The sequence below is a fragment of the Mustela lutreola genome, chromosome 12, assembly GCF_030435805.1.
Source record: "Mustela lutreola isolate mMusLut2 chromosome 12, mMusLut2.pri, whole genome shotgun sequence".
Taxonomy (NCBI): Eukaryota; Metazoa; Chordata; class Mammalia; order Carnivora; family Mustelidae; genus Mustela; species Mustela lutreola.
This window is the reverse complement of record NC_081301.1, coordinates 140,222-159,574: the sequence shown is the minus strand read 5'-3', so window position 1 is coordinate 159,574 and position 19,353 is coordinate 140,222. Positions and strand designations below refer to the sequence as shown.

Sequence of the window (19,353 nt, the reverse complement as noted above, 5' to 3'; positions counted from 1 at the left end):
AGGACACTGGCTGGGTCTGAGATGGTGGGCTTACCCTGGGGAGGGGCTGCTGCACCCTGGTGCTGGGCAGGGGGTTACAGATGGTGCCCAACGACCCACGCAAAGGGTCGTTCCGCTCCAGATGTTGGCAGTGCTGAGGGACGAGGTGACAGGGGAGGGCCCAGGTCTGCTGGAACAGAGTGCAGGGACGGGCTGGTCCTGGGGACATGCTGCCTCGAGGCACACAGGACAGGAGCTTGTGGGAAGAGGTGGCAGCTCAGTCCGCTGGGTTTGGCTCTGTCTGAGGGTGACGGGCCAGCGGAGCAAGGGTACTGGAGGGGCATGTGGCCACTAAGGGAAGGAGGCTGAAGTCTCGTCAGGACCTGGGGAGAGGGCCCCCATTCTGCATGGGGAAGCTGGGCTTTGACTGTGGGAGGCTGAGGGCTGGGGCAGAAGGTTCCCTTCCTTAGCTGGAGCCAACCAGACACTCTGCTGAACGTCTTCCTGGCCATTGCCGTGGACAACCTCGCCAACGCTCAGGAACTGACCAAGGTACGTACGTAGGGACACGGCCCACAGCCCATGAGGGACAGGGGGGTGGGGCAGGCACCTGTGTCCCACTGCGTGGGTCCAGAGGGCCCTGCAGAGGGCCAGTACAGGCTTAAGGACTCATGTGACCACTGTCTGGGCGAGTGTCCTCAAGGTCGCAGGCAGGTGGGAGTTTGGCTGCCGATCGGGTGTGGTGATGGTGTGGAGGACGCGTGAGAGACGCCAGGGCAGGAGGGGCAGCTCGTGGAGAAGCCATGGCCTAGAAAGAGTGGCCGAACAAGAGGTGCAGCCCAGAGGGAGCCTTGAGGAGTGGGGGCAGACTACTGGCCTGGGGGGGGCAGGGACGGACCATGGCGTGTGTCAGGAGGCGTGGCTGTGAGAAGTAGCAGGTTCCCCTCAGCCAGAGGCGCATGTGCGGTGGAGACCCTGAAGGGAGGTGTGGGGTCCCTGTGCTCATCCCTGGGCGGCGAGGGGGCCCCAGCGGTCAGTCCTGAGTGTGCATGGTTGAGCTGGGGTGGTCGCCAGGCAGTGCTGTCCTTTGAGGCTGGGCCTGGCTGGCTCCAGCAGGATCAGCTGCTGCCTCCTTGTTGGCGGGTCTGTGGCTCTGCAGGACGGCCTCTCGTCCCAGCGGGGGCCCAGTGGGCGGCCTCTAACACTCATCTCTCATCCTGGAGCCTGGCGGGCGGTGTGATTGTACACGTCCTCCCCTGTGGTTTCCTTCCTGAGGACACAGCCGTGGATGGGGCGGCTGGCTCTCCCGCGGTTCGGCCTCAGGCTTGTGCTTTGAACAAGCCCCAGCTCCTGGTGCAGAGGGTCCGGCTGCCTGACAGGCCCCCTGAAGCAGAGGCCCCGCGTGCTTGCTTTCTCAGCGGAGTGCATGCCCTGTGTGTATTCCTCTCTGTGCGCGTGCCCGTGTGCTGGAGCTCACCCGTGTGCACACCCCTGCGTGTGTCTGCTGTGGCCCAGCACAGCTTGCAACGCCATTGCTGTCCTGGGGCCCAGCCAGATGCAGGCCTTCCGCGAGGAGGGCAGGTGCGGGACGAGTCTGCTATCCGCAGAGGAGCTGCTTGGGCCCAGGGCTCCCAACCATACAAGCCCCGCAGGGCCCCCACTGCCCCCTCCCTGCTCTCTGGAAGATGGGCTCCTGCTGGAGGAAGGCCTTGTCACGTGTCTTCCTTTGCTTCTGCTCAGACTGCCTCTTCTCCCAACCCAGGCTGAGGCTGTGCTGGTGCCTGTGGGTAGAGATGCCTCCCTTGCTCTGGCTGCTGCCTTCTGAGGACACGGAAGTCCTGCCGGCCTGCTCATTTCCATGTCAGCCTGGGCGAGATGGGCTCAGCCATCCAGAAGTTGCTTGAGAGTGACAGTCTGAGACTCCTGGCTGGGCTGCTGGGGCAGGACCAGGGGGCCCTGCCTCCACAGAGCACTTCTTGGGGTCTGGATTTCTGGGTCCCCAAGAACTGGTGGTGCCTAGGAGCCCTGGTGGTCTGAGCACTGGCTGTCTTGGGGCAGGGGTGAGCTTGCGTCTGAAGTTTTCACTATCTCTTCCAGCTGTGCTGCAGTGAGGCCTTGTCACTTGGGGCCCTGTCTCCATGCACAGACAGCCCCAATTCAGGAATTCCCCTAGCTTGGCAGCTGGGGCAGGTAGAGAGCTAGCTGTGTCTGGCTGGAGGGTTTCCGGGTCCTTCCTTTATGTTCCCACAATGTATTACAGCATCATGTTCTTTTCAAAGTGGAAATAAACTGAGTGGCGTCTGTAGAAGCTCGCCCTTTGACGAGGATGGCATTTACAGCTCGAAGAAGGGCCTTGACAGGGGTTCTGTGGTAGATAGAGTTTGCCTGCTCTGTGGATCCTGAAGCTTGAGGACATCTTGCTGGGAAGTCTGCAGGCAGCTAACGGTCTTAGTTCTGGCCATTTGGGGGGCCTCTAGGAGAAAACTTATGGACGTTTTGGGCCACAGTGGGAATGTCACTTTCCATGGAAACCAGGTGGGCTCGGGATTGGGGTATTTGGGGAAATACGGGTGGTGTCTGCAGTCTAGCTGAGTGACATGGAGGCCTTAGTTTCCCTCCGTGGGGCCACGGGCACAGCCCCGAGCTTTCATCCAGATCCCAGGAGCAGAGCATGTTGGTTTTTCCTGGGGAGGCAGAGGCAAGGTATCTGCAAGTATGTTGGGGGAGTTGCGGGTCCCACCCAGGAGCTTGGTGGTGGAGGGAACACAGGCACTGTGTGGCTGTCCAGGTGGACACAGGGAGGGACTTGCCATGGCTGGAGGCAGGTAGACACATGTGACCTGATGGGTCCGAGGAGGAAGAACTCAAAGGCTAGGAGGTGGTCCTGTGGATGGTCCTGCTAGGTCCACTCCTGCTGATGATTCCTGTGAGTGATGTGGGGCTGGGATCCAGGCTCAGGGTGCAGAGCTCTGCCCCTTGCCTTTGCTCACAGCTTCGGGGCAGAGGCTTTGTTCAGGTGGGACAGGTTCTCCTCAGGCGGAAGGGCTGTGGCTTGGGGGGAAACGAGGATGGATTTGCATTCTGACGGCGCCGAGTGGGAAACGTTGTGGGACAGACATACAGGCGGCAGCTGGGTCCCTGTGGCTGGAGCTCAAGTGGGGTGGACGTCACCAGCTGTGGCACCCTGGGAAATGGCCCATAGTAGCAGGTCTTGAGGCAAGACTCTTGGGGACTGTTACCTTGAGTAGCAGGTGTAGAAGGGGGCCCTGATGGCTGCAGAGAGCTTGTGTGGAATTGGCGCTCAGGGCTGGAGCTGCTGCCCGGCCCCCAGGTGCAGAGGGCAGGAAGGACTTAGAGGCCACAGCAGGGCGGGGGCGGGGGCGGGGGCGGGGGAAGAGCTGATGTGGTGAGACACTTCTGTCTTCAACAGGACGAAGAGGAGATGGAAGAAGCAGCCAATCAGAAGCTTGCTCTCCAAAAGGCCAAAGAAGTGGCTGAAGTCAGTCCGATGTCTGCTGCCAACATCTCCATCGCCGCCGCGTAAGGCTCTTGGTGGGGGAAGGCGGAGGTTGCTGCAGTCTTGCGCTGGGTCCTCCACAGGATGCTCCTCCTGGGGGCTTCCTCAGAATCCCTTATATTGACTGGAGCTTCTTAGGACGCAGCCCGCAGGAGCCGTGATGCGAGGGAATGGCTCCCCTCCTGGCTCCCTTCCCTGCAGCAGCCCACGAGCAGCGTTCGCCGGGAATAGCCCTGTGGCTTCTCCCTGTCCCAGGCTGAGCGAGGCGTTGCAGCACATGGCCCTCCCTCTGGAGGTCAGACTGGCTCTGACTTGGTCATCAGCGGGCTTGGGTGGCTCCAGGCCTCTGGCTGGACACGGGGTGTGAGTCAGGGGTCAGGTTAGTGTATCTGTCCGGACTCCACTGTTTAGGGATGTTTTTGAGCCAGAAGATTCGCGCTGCATGTCGGCAGCCCAGGAGACTCAATGCACTTCCCCAAAACGTTTCCAAGGGTTCAGTACGGGGACAGAGGCCAAGGGAAACCTCGAGGATCACAAAAGGTGAAGAGGGCAGGGCCAAGGCTTCCCCCAGGAGACTAGTCACCCTGAAGTTCCCCTGAGCCTCCAGGCACATTGCAAACCACAGTGGGAAGTACTGGGGCCTCAGAGTTGGGACAGAGGGCCCAGCCCAGGGCCAAAGGCTGCTGTGTGTTGGGGGAAGTCCCCCGTGGTGGGCAGGGAGGACTGGGACCGAGGGAGGACGTCTGGGCTAGTATCAGGGTGGCCATGAGAGAGCACAGAGGAAGGAGCCCTCCTTTCGCTGGGAGCTCGCTCTCCAGGCCATGCTGAGTGCACTCGGAGCTGGGGACTTGTCCTCGGTGCCATGGCCCACCCACTACAGACCTCTGATTTCCAGCCCAGTGGGCCCCCCTCCCTCTCCCTGTTCCCCAGGAACAGCCCCAGGAACAGCTGTAGTGACACACGCGTCCAGGCTGCTGAGTGTGTGTGCTGGCAGGTGGACGAGTTTGCAGGGAGAGCAGGTGTGCAGGTGTGAGAGAGGGCCCATGTCTGCCTGTGTGTGAGTACACGTGTGTCATGTGTGTGTCTGCGTCGTAGTGGCCCTGTTCTTGTCCAGCGGTCCCCAGGGGGATGGCCTGTTTGCTAGGAAGGCCTTTGCAGAGGACCTGCACCTCAGCCGAGCAGGAAGCCCTGGCCTCTGGGGGAGAAGAAGCTAGAGGAGGCCCCTGACCCCGGGGCAGGGGTGCCGGGGGGCTGCAGAGAGCCGGGGAGGACTCAGTAGTCACTACTCAGACAGCTACTGGGGGCTCAGGGCTCGGCTGTCTCTGGGTTGTTGGGCTGATTCGGTGCCTTGGACGGCATGGTCCTGGGCTTGCTTGGTGGTGACCTGGCAGACGGCCCTTCTCCTGAGCTTTGTAGCTGCTGGTGGTCTGCATTAGCAGAGGGAGCTGGTGAGCTTCTGACCCATTCCTGAGCCTGTAGGTTTCTCTTCAGCATTTGCCTTCTCTGCATTTAGAGGGGGGTGCTATCCCATGGGCCCCGTCCCTGTCAGAGCTGCTGTGCCTGAGGGGTGTAGGGCAGGGCGTCTGTTCCCATTGGGCTGAGAGCTCTGGGCAGCAGGTGCTGGGGCCCTTGGCACAACCAGGGAGAACTTGTCAGGCCACCAAGAGAGATCTGGGTGCTCTTCCTTGGTCCCCGTCCTCCTCCGGGGACACTGCTCTGTAGCCACGAGGCTGCAGACGGGCACACCCAGGCCCAGGGTGTGTCACACTGTGCTCCCTGGGTTCTGTGCGAGTGTGCTGTGGGCCTGACCACCACCTTGGTGCTTCTTTTCTCCTGGGTGGAGCTCCTGGGGAGGCACAGGTGTTCTCCCTCACGGTGGGGCCTGAGCTCGGTGTCCACTCATTCCTGCCGTGCCAACCTGGGTGTGTGCCGGCCTTGGCCTCTATGCTCCCCCTTCTTGGGCATGTTCCTGGGATGCAGCTTTGAGCCTTTGTTCCCTGTGACATGTCCTCCGTGTGCCTCCATCGGATGGCGGTCAGTCTGATGTGGTCACTGGAGATCCTGCCCGGGGATGAGGTCTGAGCTCTGGGCGTGTGGTGTTGGCTTTCCTCTCTGTCTGTTGCCGCACCCCCCCACCCTCCTAGATGTTTCTCTTCTCCAGTGAATCGTGTTGGGTGGGTGGGCTTGTCTCCTGCTGCTGGTTGGGCTGGGAGTGAGGCCCTGAGTGACACGCACCTTGACTCTGCCCCCTGTAGCCAAGCCGTGTGGTCTGTGAGGCAGGAGGACTGGTCCAGAGGCTGTGGTGCCCTGGGAGCAGAGGGGCCCTTACTGCCCTCAGTGCTTGAGGGGCTCCCTGGGTTCTGTGCAACTGTGCTGAGCCCGAGGGGCGGGGCTCCTGCCTTCTCAGAGGATGTCCCTGTCCTCTGGAGTTGGGCTGTGGCCTCAGGTGATGGACCCTGCAGGGAATGGATGCTAAGGCTGATGTGGTCTCCTGCTTCTCCGTGATCGGTCACCCTTCTCCTCGCCTGCACTCCGAATGCTGACGCACACTCACTGTTCATTCAGGACGCCCAGCACTCACTGTCACGTATGTTCCTGCCCAGTACCACACACGCTCACTCATCTCACACGTGTCCACACACTCGCATGCACGCTCACACGCACACACCGTGCACGCACTCACACCCAATTGCACACCCACCCACACCTTTTTACTCCTGGGACCTGTAGGAGGGTGAGTTGCTCTGAGCCCCTCAGTGTGTAGACTCGGCCTTGAGAAGGAGGAGCTGGGAAGCCGTGGGGTCTTCCCCTAGGGGAACGACCTCAAAGGGGAAGGATTGTAGAGATTTCTGGTTTCTCTCTTGGTTTTGGGAAGGCGTCCAGAGTCTCTGGAAAACGGCTGGAGTCCCAGTGAGGAGGTGGGTTGGTGATGTAGCCTTTGTGCCCCGGGACCGTCACAGTGAGCTGCAACGCCCGGTTCCAGCCTGAGGGGCCCAGGACTCAGGGGGGCAAGGGCAGAGCGGGGCAGGCAGATGGCAGGGCTCGGGGGGAGCCCAGAGGTAAGGTGTCCTGCGTTAGCTGGCTTTGCTGTGTCTCAGAGGCAAGGCAAACGCACAGGTTGTCCCATGGCAGCTCCGCGGCAGTGGGACACATAGTGCAGGCAAGAGCCATTTGGAATTCAGGGACGCTCGGTGCTGGCTCCTCCAAGGCCTATGCTGTGTGTGGGGCCGAGGGTGCCAAGCTGTGGGGATGGCCCCTGACCGCAGATTCTTGTCCTCTGGCCGTGGGGGGCGGTGCTGTGCTCCTTCTTGTGTCACTGTTCCGCCCGATGCTCTTTCTTTCTCAACTTCTCTTTTACCCCGAGGTCTCAGCTGGTGCCCGTTCTGATGGACCCGTCCCTGGCCTCCTGCCCAGACGCCCACCGCAGCCTGCGCCCTGACCTGATGTGGCTTAAACATGTTCTGTGCCCCTTAGAGCCCTCTCTGGTTTCTCACTTCTGTTTTGTCTTGTTTCTTGCATGTGCAGTTTCGTAAAGCACACTCGGGGTGCCGTGTCTCACAGCTCATCTGTCTCCAGCGTAAACTCACCGTGAGTTCCTCTGCTATGGCACCCTCTGTGCCTTCACGGCGGCTACATGCGACACCTCCCCTACCCCTAACCGCTTTTCCACCTCCAGCCCCTTGCTCCAGGGGCAGCTCCAGGAAAGCCTTCTGCAGCTGGCACGGGACGGTGGGCACGCTTCCTGACTGTCCCAAGTCCTGCTCTGGGCGCCAGACTCTGCGCTCAGCCCTTCCTCTCCCCGCTGGTCCTCTTGTCTGCTGTCTGTCCCTGTGGCGTCTCTCTGGTGTCTTGGGCATTTTCTGCTTCTCTTGAGGTGGCTGCTGCTGGGCTGCCATGGGCGCTGTGGCCCTTGTGTTTCTCCCACAAGGGAGAGCATCCAGTCGGATTCACTGAGGACATTCACGGGGTCCTCCTGCCCCATCCTTTTTTGACTTGGGAGGGGATATATCTGGAACCCTTAGGAAGCTGTCTTCGTGACAGCAGAGCTGCTCTCATGTTAGACCAGCCAGAGCCTGAGGTTGGCTACCAAAAACCCAGTGTGTCACTCTTGGAGGAGACACCAGTCTGCCTGGGGAGGAGGTCCTGGGATGGTTGCCTCCAGGGGCTTCCTCTCCAGGGTGAGGCCAAGCACTGCAGGTGGGACGTCTCTGGAACTGTTGGCTGTGGTCTGCCCACCTGGATGGGGCAGCAAGGTACTCTCTCTGGGGCCCAGTAGTGTGAGAGTGCTGGCCCTCTCTGAGCCACCTGCTCCCTGCTTGGCTGGCCTAGACCTGACACGGCTTGTTCACAGGCTGTGGGGACCCTGGTGTGTCCCAGGGTAAGAACGCTGGGTCCTGGATGACTGATTCCCAGGCTGGAGGAAGGTGTGGATGTCAGTACTGACATGTCAACAGTGAGGGCTGCCTCCCAGTACTGGCACCTGTGCACACCTGGCTCCCTCAGCCGAGACCCGAAGCGGGGTCGTGCCATGGACGCTCCTGTTTGGGCCTTGCAGGTGTCCACAAGGCCTGGGTTGGGTGTGGCCGAATAGGGCTCTGCCAGCAAGCTGAGGTTGAGGCACTGTGGGAGCAGCTCCTCGTGTGACTCCTTAAAGAGCCTTTTACAATAAGGGCTTGGTCTGAAATACTGTTACTGTGTTTCAGATGGTGGCCTGGTCCTTGCTCTCATGTTCTGGGTGTTGTGAGCTCAGTGGAGAGGTGCAAAGACCTGGGTGGCCCACACTACTTCATGAACCAGACAGAGCAGGGACCGAATACCAACCTGGTGCAGGTCGACTCAGACACCAGCAAGCGGGGGAGGCCTGCTGCCCGGACTCCGAGGAAGCCAGACCTCTCCAAGCAGTGGGTGGGTGCAGACAGCTCCAGGTGTCGTTAGGGCCCAAAGAGGCAGGGCGACCCAGCAGGATCAGAGCCACAGGGACCTAGGGGGGCTGTGTGAGCCCAGCTGCTCCGTGTCTTGCTCCCCTGGGAAGTTCTGGGGGAGTCTGCTAGCTCCGTGGCACCCTGTATGTGACCAGACACATCGTCCCTTCGTGGCGTTTGGCTGGTCTCTGGGAGAGAAGGAGCTGCAGCTAGGGTCGGGGAGAGCAGGGCCGTGTTATCAGGAGCCTATCCTGAGCTCCCAGCCTGCACACTCTCCCCACTGTCTTCATCACCTGTCTGTTCTGGCAGAGAGCTGGCCCCAGGTCTTAGGCTGCACCCAGCCCTCACCCTGAGGACCATGTGGCGCTGCCTCCCAGCCTGCGTCAGGTGGCCAGGCTGGCTGTCGGCCCTCGTGGGCTCCTGTCACCCATCTCACGTGGTTCAGCATTGTTCACAGTTGGGTCCTTTATTTTGGTGCCAGGCTGGGACGGGTAGGTCCCCTGGGCTCTAGGTTGAAGTCCAAGGAATGGAAACAGAAGGTGAGAGGGTCTGTTGCAAGGTGTCCCTGGGAGCAGGGAAGGACAGTTTTGATGGCTCAGAGGAGGCAGGCCAGGACCTGGTGAGGCAGTTGATGGTGTTGGTTAGCAGATGGCCAGAGAGGCCACACTTGTCCCCCATGCACTGCCCTGCCTGCCCAGCATAGGGGCTCCCAGGTGAGGGCCCAACATTGTGCTCTTTGGCTTCCATTCTTGTGAGGCAGTGCCCTGGACATGGCTCCCTGCATTGGAGCCTGGACTTCCCCTCCAAAGGGGCTGGATCTGGCATCACACACTTTGTGCAGGTGAGCCGCAGGCACTGGGCTGTCCCTCGCCCGGCTGCCTCTGGCTTTGCAGGTCAGCATGGCGCTCAGTAGCATAGGGCCCTGATGCTGGTGGCCTGTCCAGCCTGGGCCCTGGTCTGGGGCCCCTCAGGCTGTGACTCTGTGCTGTCAGTGCAGTCAGGGGTCTGGCCAAGGCTTCACTTCTTTAGAGACCTTTTTTCTGTCTTTGCACGCGTCTGACCCTGGCTCCGTCAGTGACTTGGCTAGAGGGCCCTCTATGAGTCTAGGCTCAGTGTCATCATCTGTGAAGTAGGGAGGTTGCAGTGAGGGTTGGAGGCAGTGGGCCACTGCAGTTCACAGCACAGTGTGGCTCTGAACAACTACCATCACAGTAGGTCCAGAAATCTCCAGAGGCTGAAGGATGAGACTCTGGCCTCAGACGAGGTTCCTGCTTGGCCAGGGTGGGACTGGGGTCGCCTACTTTGGAGGCCTTATTCAGCACAGATTCCAGAATGCAAAGGGTTTCTCATGTACCCTGGGCTGGGGAGACCGACATGAGACTATGTGGATGAGGCTGTGGGGTGGTCAAACCTTGACGGCCTGTGCAGGGATAGCTGAGCCTGGAGTACAGGCCACGCCTGGTGCTGGAGGGCTTCTCTGCCCTGGTGGAAGGAAGGGGCTCTCTGTGGAGCCTGGAGAGTGGAGGGTATTGAGGACCACAGGAGGGAGCATCTCTAGCCCCAGACCTAACTGCTGGGCTCCTGGGAGGAAGTGGTCACTGAGCCGAGTGGCAGGTGCCTGGATAGTGCTGCCCACTTTAGGGAGCAGTCCCAGCTTATCCTTTGGCCCTGAGAGGGGGCCACTGCCCCCGGCCCCTTGCTCCCTGGGCTATGTCTACCCCGATCCTGGGCACGTGCCTCTTCTCAGGGCCTCTCACAGATACCCCCGTCTCCTGGCCAGTGGCTGTTTTTCCAGAAATGGAGGTGGAGAAGCCCCTTCCCGGGCAGCTCTGCTCTATGCTGAAGCAAGGCCACGCCCCAGGGTGGCTGCAGGGGGCTCCCTGCCTCCTGCCTCTTCCTCAGTCCTGCCCCATTTGGACTCTTCCCCCTCTCCTCTCCCTGTTGGCCTTCCTAGCCAGCAGCCCACCTGCCCTGGAAGCCTGTCTGCCACCTCCTGCTGGTGCCTGTCATTCCCACTGCCCTGCATCCCTTGGCCAAGGGCCCCTGTACAGCTGCTCCAGGGTGGCCTTGAGCCCCCCACTGCCCACCCACAGGCTGGTGCTCTCACAGTCGGTGGGGTCATGATGGGGTGGGGGCAAGGCCGAATTCTGGGCCCCCTGGGTGTCCCTTACTTGTTCTGCACCGGTTGCCGGGGGTCTCCAGGGCTCCTGCCCCCCCCCCCCCCCGCGCCCTGCCCTCCGCCATCCCTCCATCGCTGCGTCCATCCGTGGCTTCCCGGGCGAGGCAGAGCGTGGGCGGGCGCGGCCCTCACCGCCGGTCTCCCCGCAGCAGGCCGCAGAACTCGGCCAAGGCGCGCTCGGTGTGGGAGCAGCGGGCCAGTCAGCTGCGGCTGCAGAACCTGAGGGCCAGCTGCGAGGCGCTGTACAGCGAGATGGACCCCGAGGAGCGGCTGCGCTACGCCACCACGCGCCACCTGCGGCCCGACATGAAGACGCACCTGGACCGGCCGCTCGTGGTGGAGCTGGGCCGCGACGGGCCGCGGGTCCCAGCCGGGGGCAAGGCCCGGCCCGAGGGCGCGGAGGCCGCGGAGGGCGCTGACCCGCCGCCGCGCAGGCACCACCGGCACCGCGACAAGGCGGCGGCCTCGGCCCCGGCGGCGGCGGTGGAGCAGGAGCGGGCGGACGTCCCGAAGGCCGACGGCGGGGAGCCCGGGGCCCGGGAGGAGCGGCCACGGCCGCACCGCAGCCGCAGCAAGGAGGCTCGGAGCGAGCGCGGCCGCGGCCCGGGCCCCGAGGGCGGCCGGCGCCACCACCGGCGGGGCTCCCCGGAGGAGGCGGCCGAGCGCGAGCCCCGGCGCCACCGCGCGCACCGGCACGCGCCCGACCAGGGCAAGGACGGCGGCGGGGCCAAGGGCGAGCGGCGAGCGCGCCACCGCGGCGGCCCCCGGGCCGGACCCCGAGAGGCGGGGAGCGGGGAGGAGCCGGCGCGGAGGCACCGGGCCCGGCACAAGGCGCTGCCCTCGCAGGAGGACGCGGAGAAGGAGGCGGCGGAGAAGGAGGGCGAAGGCGAGGAGCGAGACAAGGAGAAGGAGCTGCGGAACCACCAGCCCAAGTGAGGAAGCGCGCGTGCCCATGGTGGACCCAGCGGCTGGCCGGGGAGGAGTCCAAGGCACCCAGGCGCGAGAGAGGGCATGGGGAAAGTTGTTGGGACTGGTTTGGGACATGTTGGCGTGGGAAGAGCACAGTAGCCCTGGGGAAAAGAAAAACGTGGGGAGAGCCCGAGGGAGGCCTAAGGAGGCCACTAGGCCAAATGGTAGAAGGGAATAGGGCCAGGCTGGGTGGCCATGACACAGAGGGCCTCCTTCCCTTCCACAGCAGCCTTGTCCAGCCTGCTTCTGGCTGGGCCAGGATCTGCCTCTGAAGCAAGCTGGGGTAACAGGAGCCCCCCGGGCTAAGGCCAGTAGTCTGCAAGAACTCCTGCAGCTGGAGGTGACCATCCGGGGTCAGCCCAGTCTGGGCACCGTCTCTGTGCAGAGCCCTGTGCTGGGCCTCTTGGTCTGGTGGTGTCCTAGGCTCTTGGTGGAGTAGCTGAGGGAAACCCTCCTACCGGCTTCTTCATGCTGCAGACAGTTCCCTTTCTATACACACTGTGATGCCAGCCGTGCCTAGTCTTGTGCCAGCGACGGAAAGGAGAATCAGCCCTAAAAACATAGAAACGTACAAAGTGATAAAAACCAGAGGAAATGCCAGAGTAGCAGAGGAAGCAGTCGGGGCTTTACTTGGTCGGCACGGGGGCACATGGAGCTGGGTTTTGCACACTGAGTAGCAGTTGGGGGCTGCATCGGACTCTGACGTGCATTCTTGGTTGCAGGGAGCCACACTGTGACCTGGAGGCCAGTGGACCAGTGGGTGTGGGCCCTGTGCACGCCTTGCCCAGCACTTGTCTGCAGAAGGTAGAAGAACAGCCAGAGGATGCAGATAATCAGCGGAATGTCACACGGATGGGCAGTCAACCCTCGGACTTGAGTGCCACTGTGCACATCCCGGTGACACTGACCGGCCCTCCTGGGGAGACCATGGCTGTTCCCAGTGAGTATCTCCCATCTGAGTGGGGCAGGGCCCACCTTGTGCAGGCCCTGTTGGCTCTCCGCCAGTCCCCTCCATGACAGCTGCTTAGGGATGGAGCCTGCCTGTGTGAACTGTCTCACCAGCTGGAGAGAAGGTCCTCTGTGCTCGGCGTCCGTGCCTTGCTGTCTTTGTTTTCCAGTGGCCCCGAGGAGCGCTATTACTATTTCATGTCACTTACGTGACCAGCTAAGCACCAGTCAAGTGTTAGTGCTGGGGGACAGCAGGAGGGAGTGGGACCAGCAGGAAGTCCTGTGGGACTTATAAGTCTCATCAGGAAGACATACCCTAGGATGGTCATGACTCTTCCTAGTTATGTGAAAGCTGCTACGCACCTTGGCCCCAAACCTGATGGGGGCTGACAACTAGCCAGTGGTCTTCCCGTGACTTATGTGCTTTGTGACTCCTGCTCTGAGGTCCCCACAGGCCTTGGCCTGAGCTCTTCTTCCCCCTCCTCCCTCCCACACTCCTGATTGAGCAGCTGCTCCCTGCCCAGCCATGTGCAGGCACTGAGGGCAAGAGGCTCTTTGTGTCTGCAGGTCACTCTGTCTAGTAGGGACAGAGAGACCTGGAGGGGTCAGATACAGTCCCCTCACACTGTGTGTAGCAGGTGCACAGATGGCTTGTGAGCACAAAGATCGAGCATCCTGGGGGTAGTTGGAGAGGGCCAGGCCGTGGAAGCTGAGCTCACATGCAAGGTGTGATTAAGTTTAGTCTTGAGAAGACCAGGTGCCATGTAATGCCGGCCCATGTTTGCAGATGTGTCCACACACACTCAGGCACGTGCACACACCCCTCACCTCTTGGGCAGATGCTCTCTTCTGGGGCCCGGGAACCAGTGTACCATGCCAGGAGTAGCTGGAGCAGCCCGCTCTGGCTGCTTTGGCTTCCCCCTGCCCTTTGCTTCCTTGGGAGAGAACTTTCCCTGGCCCACTCTCTGGTTTCAGCTCTCAGAGATACTAGTGTGTCTGTGTTCCCAGACTCTTGGTCTGCTTCTCTCTGGCTTAAGCTTGAGGATGAGTCCAGGGTTCCCACCTGGCTTTTGTCCATGAGTCAGGTGCAGCCCCTCCTCCCCAACTCCTGGCAACCACTGATCTTTTTACCGCTTCTGTAGTTCTGCCTTTTCCAGAATGTCATGTAGTTGGAATCATACAGTGTACAGCCTTTTCAGATTGGGTTCTTGTGCTTACAATGTGCATAGAGGGTTCCGCCATGTGTTCTCATGGCTTGCTAGCCCATTTCTCTCTAGCGGTGAAGAGTAATCCATTGTCTGGCCATTCCACAGTTGATCCATGCACCTGCTGAAGGACATCTTGGTTGCTTCCAAATTTTGGTAATTATGCATAAAGCTGTTATAAGCATCTATGTTCAGGATTTTGTATGGACATACGCTTTCAGCTCATTTGGGCAAACAGCTAAGAGCATGACTGTTGGATTGTAAGGTAAGGTTGTGTTTAGTTTTGTAAAGAGCTGGTAGTCTAAGCAAGTGGCTGTACCGTCTGGCATTCCCGCCAGCAGTGAGTGAGAACTGTTCCTCCAGGTCCTCTCCAGCATCCCGTGCTGTCAGTGTTTTGTGTTTTTGCCATTCTGATAAGTATGTAAGATACTTCCTTGTTCTGTTTGCAGTTCCTTAATGACACGTGATGTTGAGCATCTTTTCATTTGTGTATTTGCCATCTGTATGTCTTATTTGGTGAGATAACTGTTCATACCTTTTGCTGACTTTTTAATTTTCTTATTTGAAAGAAAATTTGAGACTTAATTTTTTGAAGAGTAGTTTAAGGTTCAAAACAAAACAAAGAGGAAGGTTCAAAACAATGACTCTGCGCCCCCACACAAACATAGCCTCCCCCATTATCCACATTCCCCGGCAGATGCTGCATCTATTACCAGGGATGAACCTCCACGGACACATCGTAATCACTGGATGTCTGTGCTTTACCTTCGGGCTCACTCTTGGGGTTGCCCCTTCCATGGGTTTAGACAAAGGTACAGTGACATTTCGCTGTCACTGTAATATGACACAGAGTATTTGCCCTGCCCTAATAATTCTCTGTGCTCTGCCTCTTCATCCCTCCCCCTCCCCAACTTTAACAACCACTTGATGTCTTTACTGACCATGGTTTTGCCTTATTCAGAATGCAGTATATTTAGAATCATATAGTACGTAGCCTTTTTAGACTGGATTCTTGCACTTACCAATATGTATTTAAGGTTCTTCCATGTCTTTTCATGTCTTGAAAGCTCCTTTCTTTTTGGCATTGAGTAATATTTCCATTGTCTGGGTGTTCCACAGTTTACCCATTCATCTACTGAAGAACATCTTGGTCGCTTCTAAATTTTGGCAATTGTGTATAAAGCTGTTAAAAACATCTGTGTGCAAGATTTTGTGTGAACTTGATTTCAGCTTCTTTGGGTGAATACCAAGGAGAGTAAGTGGCTCGATCATACGGCAAGAGTGTGTTCAGTTTTGTGAGAAACCACTGAACTGTCCGTGCCATTCTGCATTTTACCACTAGTAATGTACAAGCGCTCCCATTACTCCACATCCTTGCCAGCATTTGGTATGGTCAGTGTTCCAGATTTTGGCCATTCTCTAAGTGTGTAGTGGCACCAAATTGTTTTAATCTGCATTTCCCTAATGATGGGTGATGTGGTACATTGCTTTTATATACTTATTTGCAATCTGCATTATCTTTTTGGTTAAGATCTTTGGCATGTTTTTAAAATTAGGTTGTTTTCTTGTTTTCTATTTTTTAGAGTTCTTTGTAAATTTTAGATAACGCTTTTTTTCTTATCAGCTGTGTTTTTTGCAGCTTTTCCCCTCCCGTTTGTGGCTCATCTAATTGTTCTCTTGACGTTGTCTCTCACAGAGCAGAATATATTAACTTCAGTCCAGCTGATCCATTATGTCTTTCATGGCTTACGTGCTTGGTGGTGTATCTAAAAGGTCATCATAAACAAGGTCATCTAGGTTTTCTCCAATGTCATCCCCTAGGGGTTTCACGGTTCTGCATTTCACATTTAGTCCTACGAGCCATTTTGACCTAACTTTTGTGAAGGGTATAATGTCTGTGTCTGCGTTCACTCCCACATACGGACATCCCGGGTTGTAGCTCCAGCTGTTGAAGAGATGGCCTTTGTCCCACTGATGACCTGTGCTTCTTTATCTTGACGATCAGGTGGCTCTGCTTCCAGAGTCTATTTCTGAGCTCTCGACTCCGTTCTGTTGTCCTGTGTCAGTTCTGTCACCGAGATGGCACTGTCTTGACCACTGTAACTTTGGAGGGAGTCTTAAAGTTGGGTGCTATTGGTCCTCTTTGTTCTTCTCCTTCTATGTTGAAATGTTGGCTGTTCTGGGTCTGTTGCTTCCCCGTATAAACTTTAGAATAGTTTTGCTGATATCCATAAAATAACTTGATGAGATTTTGAGTGGGATTGCATTGAAACTACAGGGCAAGTTGGGAAGAACTGGCACCTTGGCAGTATTGACTCTTCCTGATCACAAACAAGGGACATTTCTGTCTTTACTTAGTTCTGTGATTTCATTCGAAAGTTTCAGTTTTCCGTATGTAGGTCTTGTACATATTTTGTTAGATTTATACCTAAGAATTTCATTTTGGGGGGAGCTAATATAAATGATACCATGCTTTTAATTCCAAATTGCATTTATTCATTGTTGATAAATAGGAAGGCAATTGACTTTTGTGTATTAACCTTGTATCTTGCAGTCTTGCTAAAATCACTTTAAAAAAAAAGATTTTATTTATATATTTGACAGAGATCACAAGCAGACAGAGAGGCAGGCAGAGAAAGCAGCAGGGGGTGGGAAGCAGACTCCCTGCTGAGCAGAGAGCCCAACGTGGGGCTCGATCCCAGGACCTGATCAAGACCTGAGCCAAAGGCAGAGGCTTAACCCACTGAGCCACCCAGGCACCCTGTTAAAATCACATTTAGTGCCAGGAGTTTTTTTGTTGATTCTTTTGGATTTTCTATATAGATATCACATTATCTGTGAAAAAAAGACAGTTTTATGTCTTCCTTCCCAATCTGTATATGTTTTATTTCCTTTTCTTGCCTTATTACTTTAGCAAGGACATCCAACATGATGTTGAAAGGAGTGGTGAGAGGTGACATCCTTGCCTTGTAGACCTGATCTTAGTGGGAAACTTCAAATTTCTCATCATTAAGCAGGAGGTGAGCTGTCGGTTTTTTAAAGATAGACTTTATTTACCAAGTTGAGAAAGTTACCCTCTATTCCTAGTTTTCTGAGAGTTTTTGTGATTGATGGGTGTTAGATTTTGTCAAATGCTTTTTGCATCTATTGATAGGATCAAGTGACTTTTCTTTTTTAGTCTGTTGATGTGATCATTCAATGATTTTCAAATGTTGGAAGAGCCTTGAATACCTCGGACAGATCTCACTTGGTTATAGTATATAATTCTTTTTATACTTTCTGGGATTTGATTTGCTAGTATTTTGTTAAGAATTTTTGCATATGTTCATGAAAGATATTGGTGTATACTTTTCTTTTCTTGTAATGCCTTGTCTGGTTTTGTTACTAGGGTAATGCTGACCTCATAAAATGAGTTAGGAAGTACTCCCTTTGCTTCTGTCCTTTGAAAGAGATTGTTGACAACTGGGATCATCTTTTCCTTAAAGTTGGGTAGAATTCTCAGTGAACCCATCCGGGCCCAATGCTTTCTGTTTCGGAAGGTAGTTAAGTTATGAATTAATCTCTTTAATAGATAGAACTCTATTTACATTGTCTAGTTCTTCTCGTGTGAGTTTTGGCATATTTGTCCTTCCAAGGACTTGGCCCATTTCATGTAGGTTATCGAATTTGTGGGCATAAAGGTGTTCATAGTGTTCTTTTATTATCCTTTTCATGTTCGTGAGATCAATATTGATGTCCCCCCTTTCATTTCTTCTATTAGTAATTTGTGTTTTCCCTCTTTTTCCTTAGTTAGCCTAACCGATTTTAATCTAAATTTAATGATCTTTTCAAAGAAACAGTTGCATTGGTTTTGTTGATATTCTTTCTTTATTTTATGTTTTCAATTTCAGTGATTTATGCTCTTTTTTTTTGATTTTTTAAAAAAAATTATTTAGTTTTTGCGAGAGAGAAAGATGGCGGTGGGGGAGAGGGAGGGAGAGAATCTTTTTTTTTTTTTTTTTAGCATTTATTTATTTGACAGACAGAGATCACACGCAGGCAGAGAGGCAGGTGGAGAGGGGGGGGGGTAAGCAGGCTCCCCGCTGAGGAGAGAGACTGATGCGGGGCTCGATCCCAGCATCCCGGGATCATGACCTGAGCTGAAGGTAGAGGCTTTAACCCACTGAACCACCCAGGCGCCCCAGGAGGGAGACAATCTTAAGCAGGCTTTACACCCAGCTTGCACGACCTGTAGCTCCATCTCCTGACCCTGAGATCATGACCTGGGCCGAAATCAAGAGTCAGACGCTTAACCAGCTGAGCCACTCAAGTGCCCCTCTGCTCTAATTCTTATTAATGTCTTTTCTTTTGCTTACTTATAATGTTTTGTTTGTTCGTTTGTTTCCTACAGTGGGAGCTTAGATTACTGATTTTAAGTCTTTCTTTTCAGATGTATGCTTTCAGTGCTATACATTTCCTTGTAAGCACTGCTTTTGCAGCATCCAGCAAACTGATAAGTTTCATTTTCATAGTTAAAAATATTTTTACATTTCTCTTGAGATTCCTCTTTGACCCATGTATTACTTAGTGTGTTATTTAATTTCTACATATTTCGGGATTTTCCAGTTATCTTTATCTTATGATTTCTAGTTTAATTCCATTGTAGTATGAGAACAGACATTTTTGCCCACTTTTTAATTGGGTTGTTTATTTTCTAACTGTTGAGTTTTAAGATTCCTTTCTACGTTTTGGATACCAGTGTTTTATCAGATAAGTGGTTTGCAAATAATTTCCGCCTGTTTGTGGCTTGTCCTTTCATTCTTTTAATGTCTCCTGTTTCTAATTATTACTGGTGTAAGGGTTAATTTGGTTTCTGTCATGGCTTCTGCTATGGGCAGAAATCTAGGCTATTGACTTTTTTATGGCAATTTTGTACCCTATTTCTTTTCTGAACCCTCAAATTGGGTATTAGTTTTAGCATCCACTCTTTGATTTTTTTTCCCCAAGTGTATTTTCAAGTGTGTTATTTAATTTCTACAAATACAAATACAGTGCTAACTATTCCTTTCCAGTCTCGAACTTCTCAAGATCCTTTTCTTTTTTTTTTTTTTTTAAGATTTTATTTATTTATTTGACAGAGAGAGATCACAAGTAGGCAGAGAGGCAGGCAGAGAGAGAGAGGAGGAACAGGTTTCCTGCTGAGCAGAGAGCCCGATGTGGGGCTTGATCCCAGGATCCTGAGATCATGACCTGAGCCGAAGGCAGAGGCTTAACCCACTGACCCAACAGAGGCCTTTTTTTTTTTTTTTTAATTTTAAAGTTTTTTTTTGCATGATTGCACTGGCTAATATGCTATCAGGTAACAGTAACAGTGGAGTTAGTGGGTATCCTTACCTTGTTTCTGCCTGTATGAAATTAGATTCTGGTTTTAGGCTTGAGAGGGGTGTGTGTGTGTGTGTATGTCTGTTTAAGTAAAATCAAGGTGCAGTACCCATTAATTCCTATTTCAATAAGTGTTTGTCTCGAGTAGATGTTAAATTTTATTGAAGGCCTTTTCAGCACCCTAGACATCATATATTTTCCCTCTTAAATATGGGGATTTATAGTAATGAACTTTTTGCTATTGAACTGTCTTTGAGATCTTAGAATAAATCC

At 55.0% G+C, this 19,353-nt stretch overlaps 1 protein-coding gene across 6 annotated transcripts in view; it reads left to right on the top strand.

Annotated features, from left to right (window-relative positions):
• Positions 1-19,353, top strand: part of CACNA1B (calcium voltage-gated channel subunit alpha1 B) — a 182,115-nt gene that overhangs the window by 80,648 nt on the left and 82,114 nt on the right. For 3 of the 6 annotated variants that reach the window (XM_059142283.1, XM_059142282.1, XM_059142288.1), the window contains 5 exons: positions 464-531; positions 3,410-3,519; positions 7,022-7,084; positions 10,750-11,529; positions 12,289-12,506. In XM_059142283.1, the coding sequence (XP_058998266.1) occupies positions 464-531; positions 3,410-3,519; positions 7,022-7,084; positions 10,750-11,529; positions 12,289-12,506 (1,239 nt within the window). Of the gene's footprint in view, positions 1-463; positions 532-3,409; positions 3,520-7,021; positions 7,085-10,746; positions 11,530-12,288; positions 12,507-19,353 lie in introns of all 6 variants that reach the window. The other 3 variants (XM_059142287.1, XM_059142286.1, XM_059142285.1) reach the window with 2 other exon arrangements.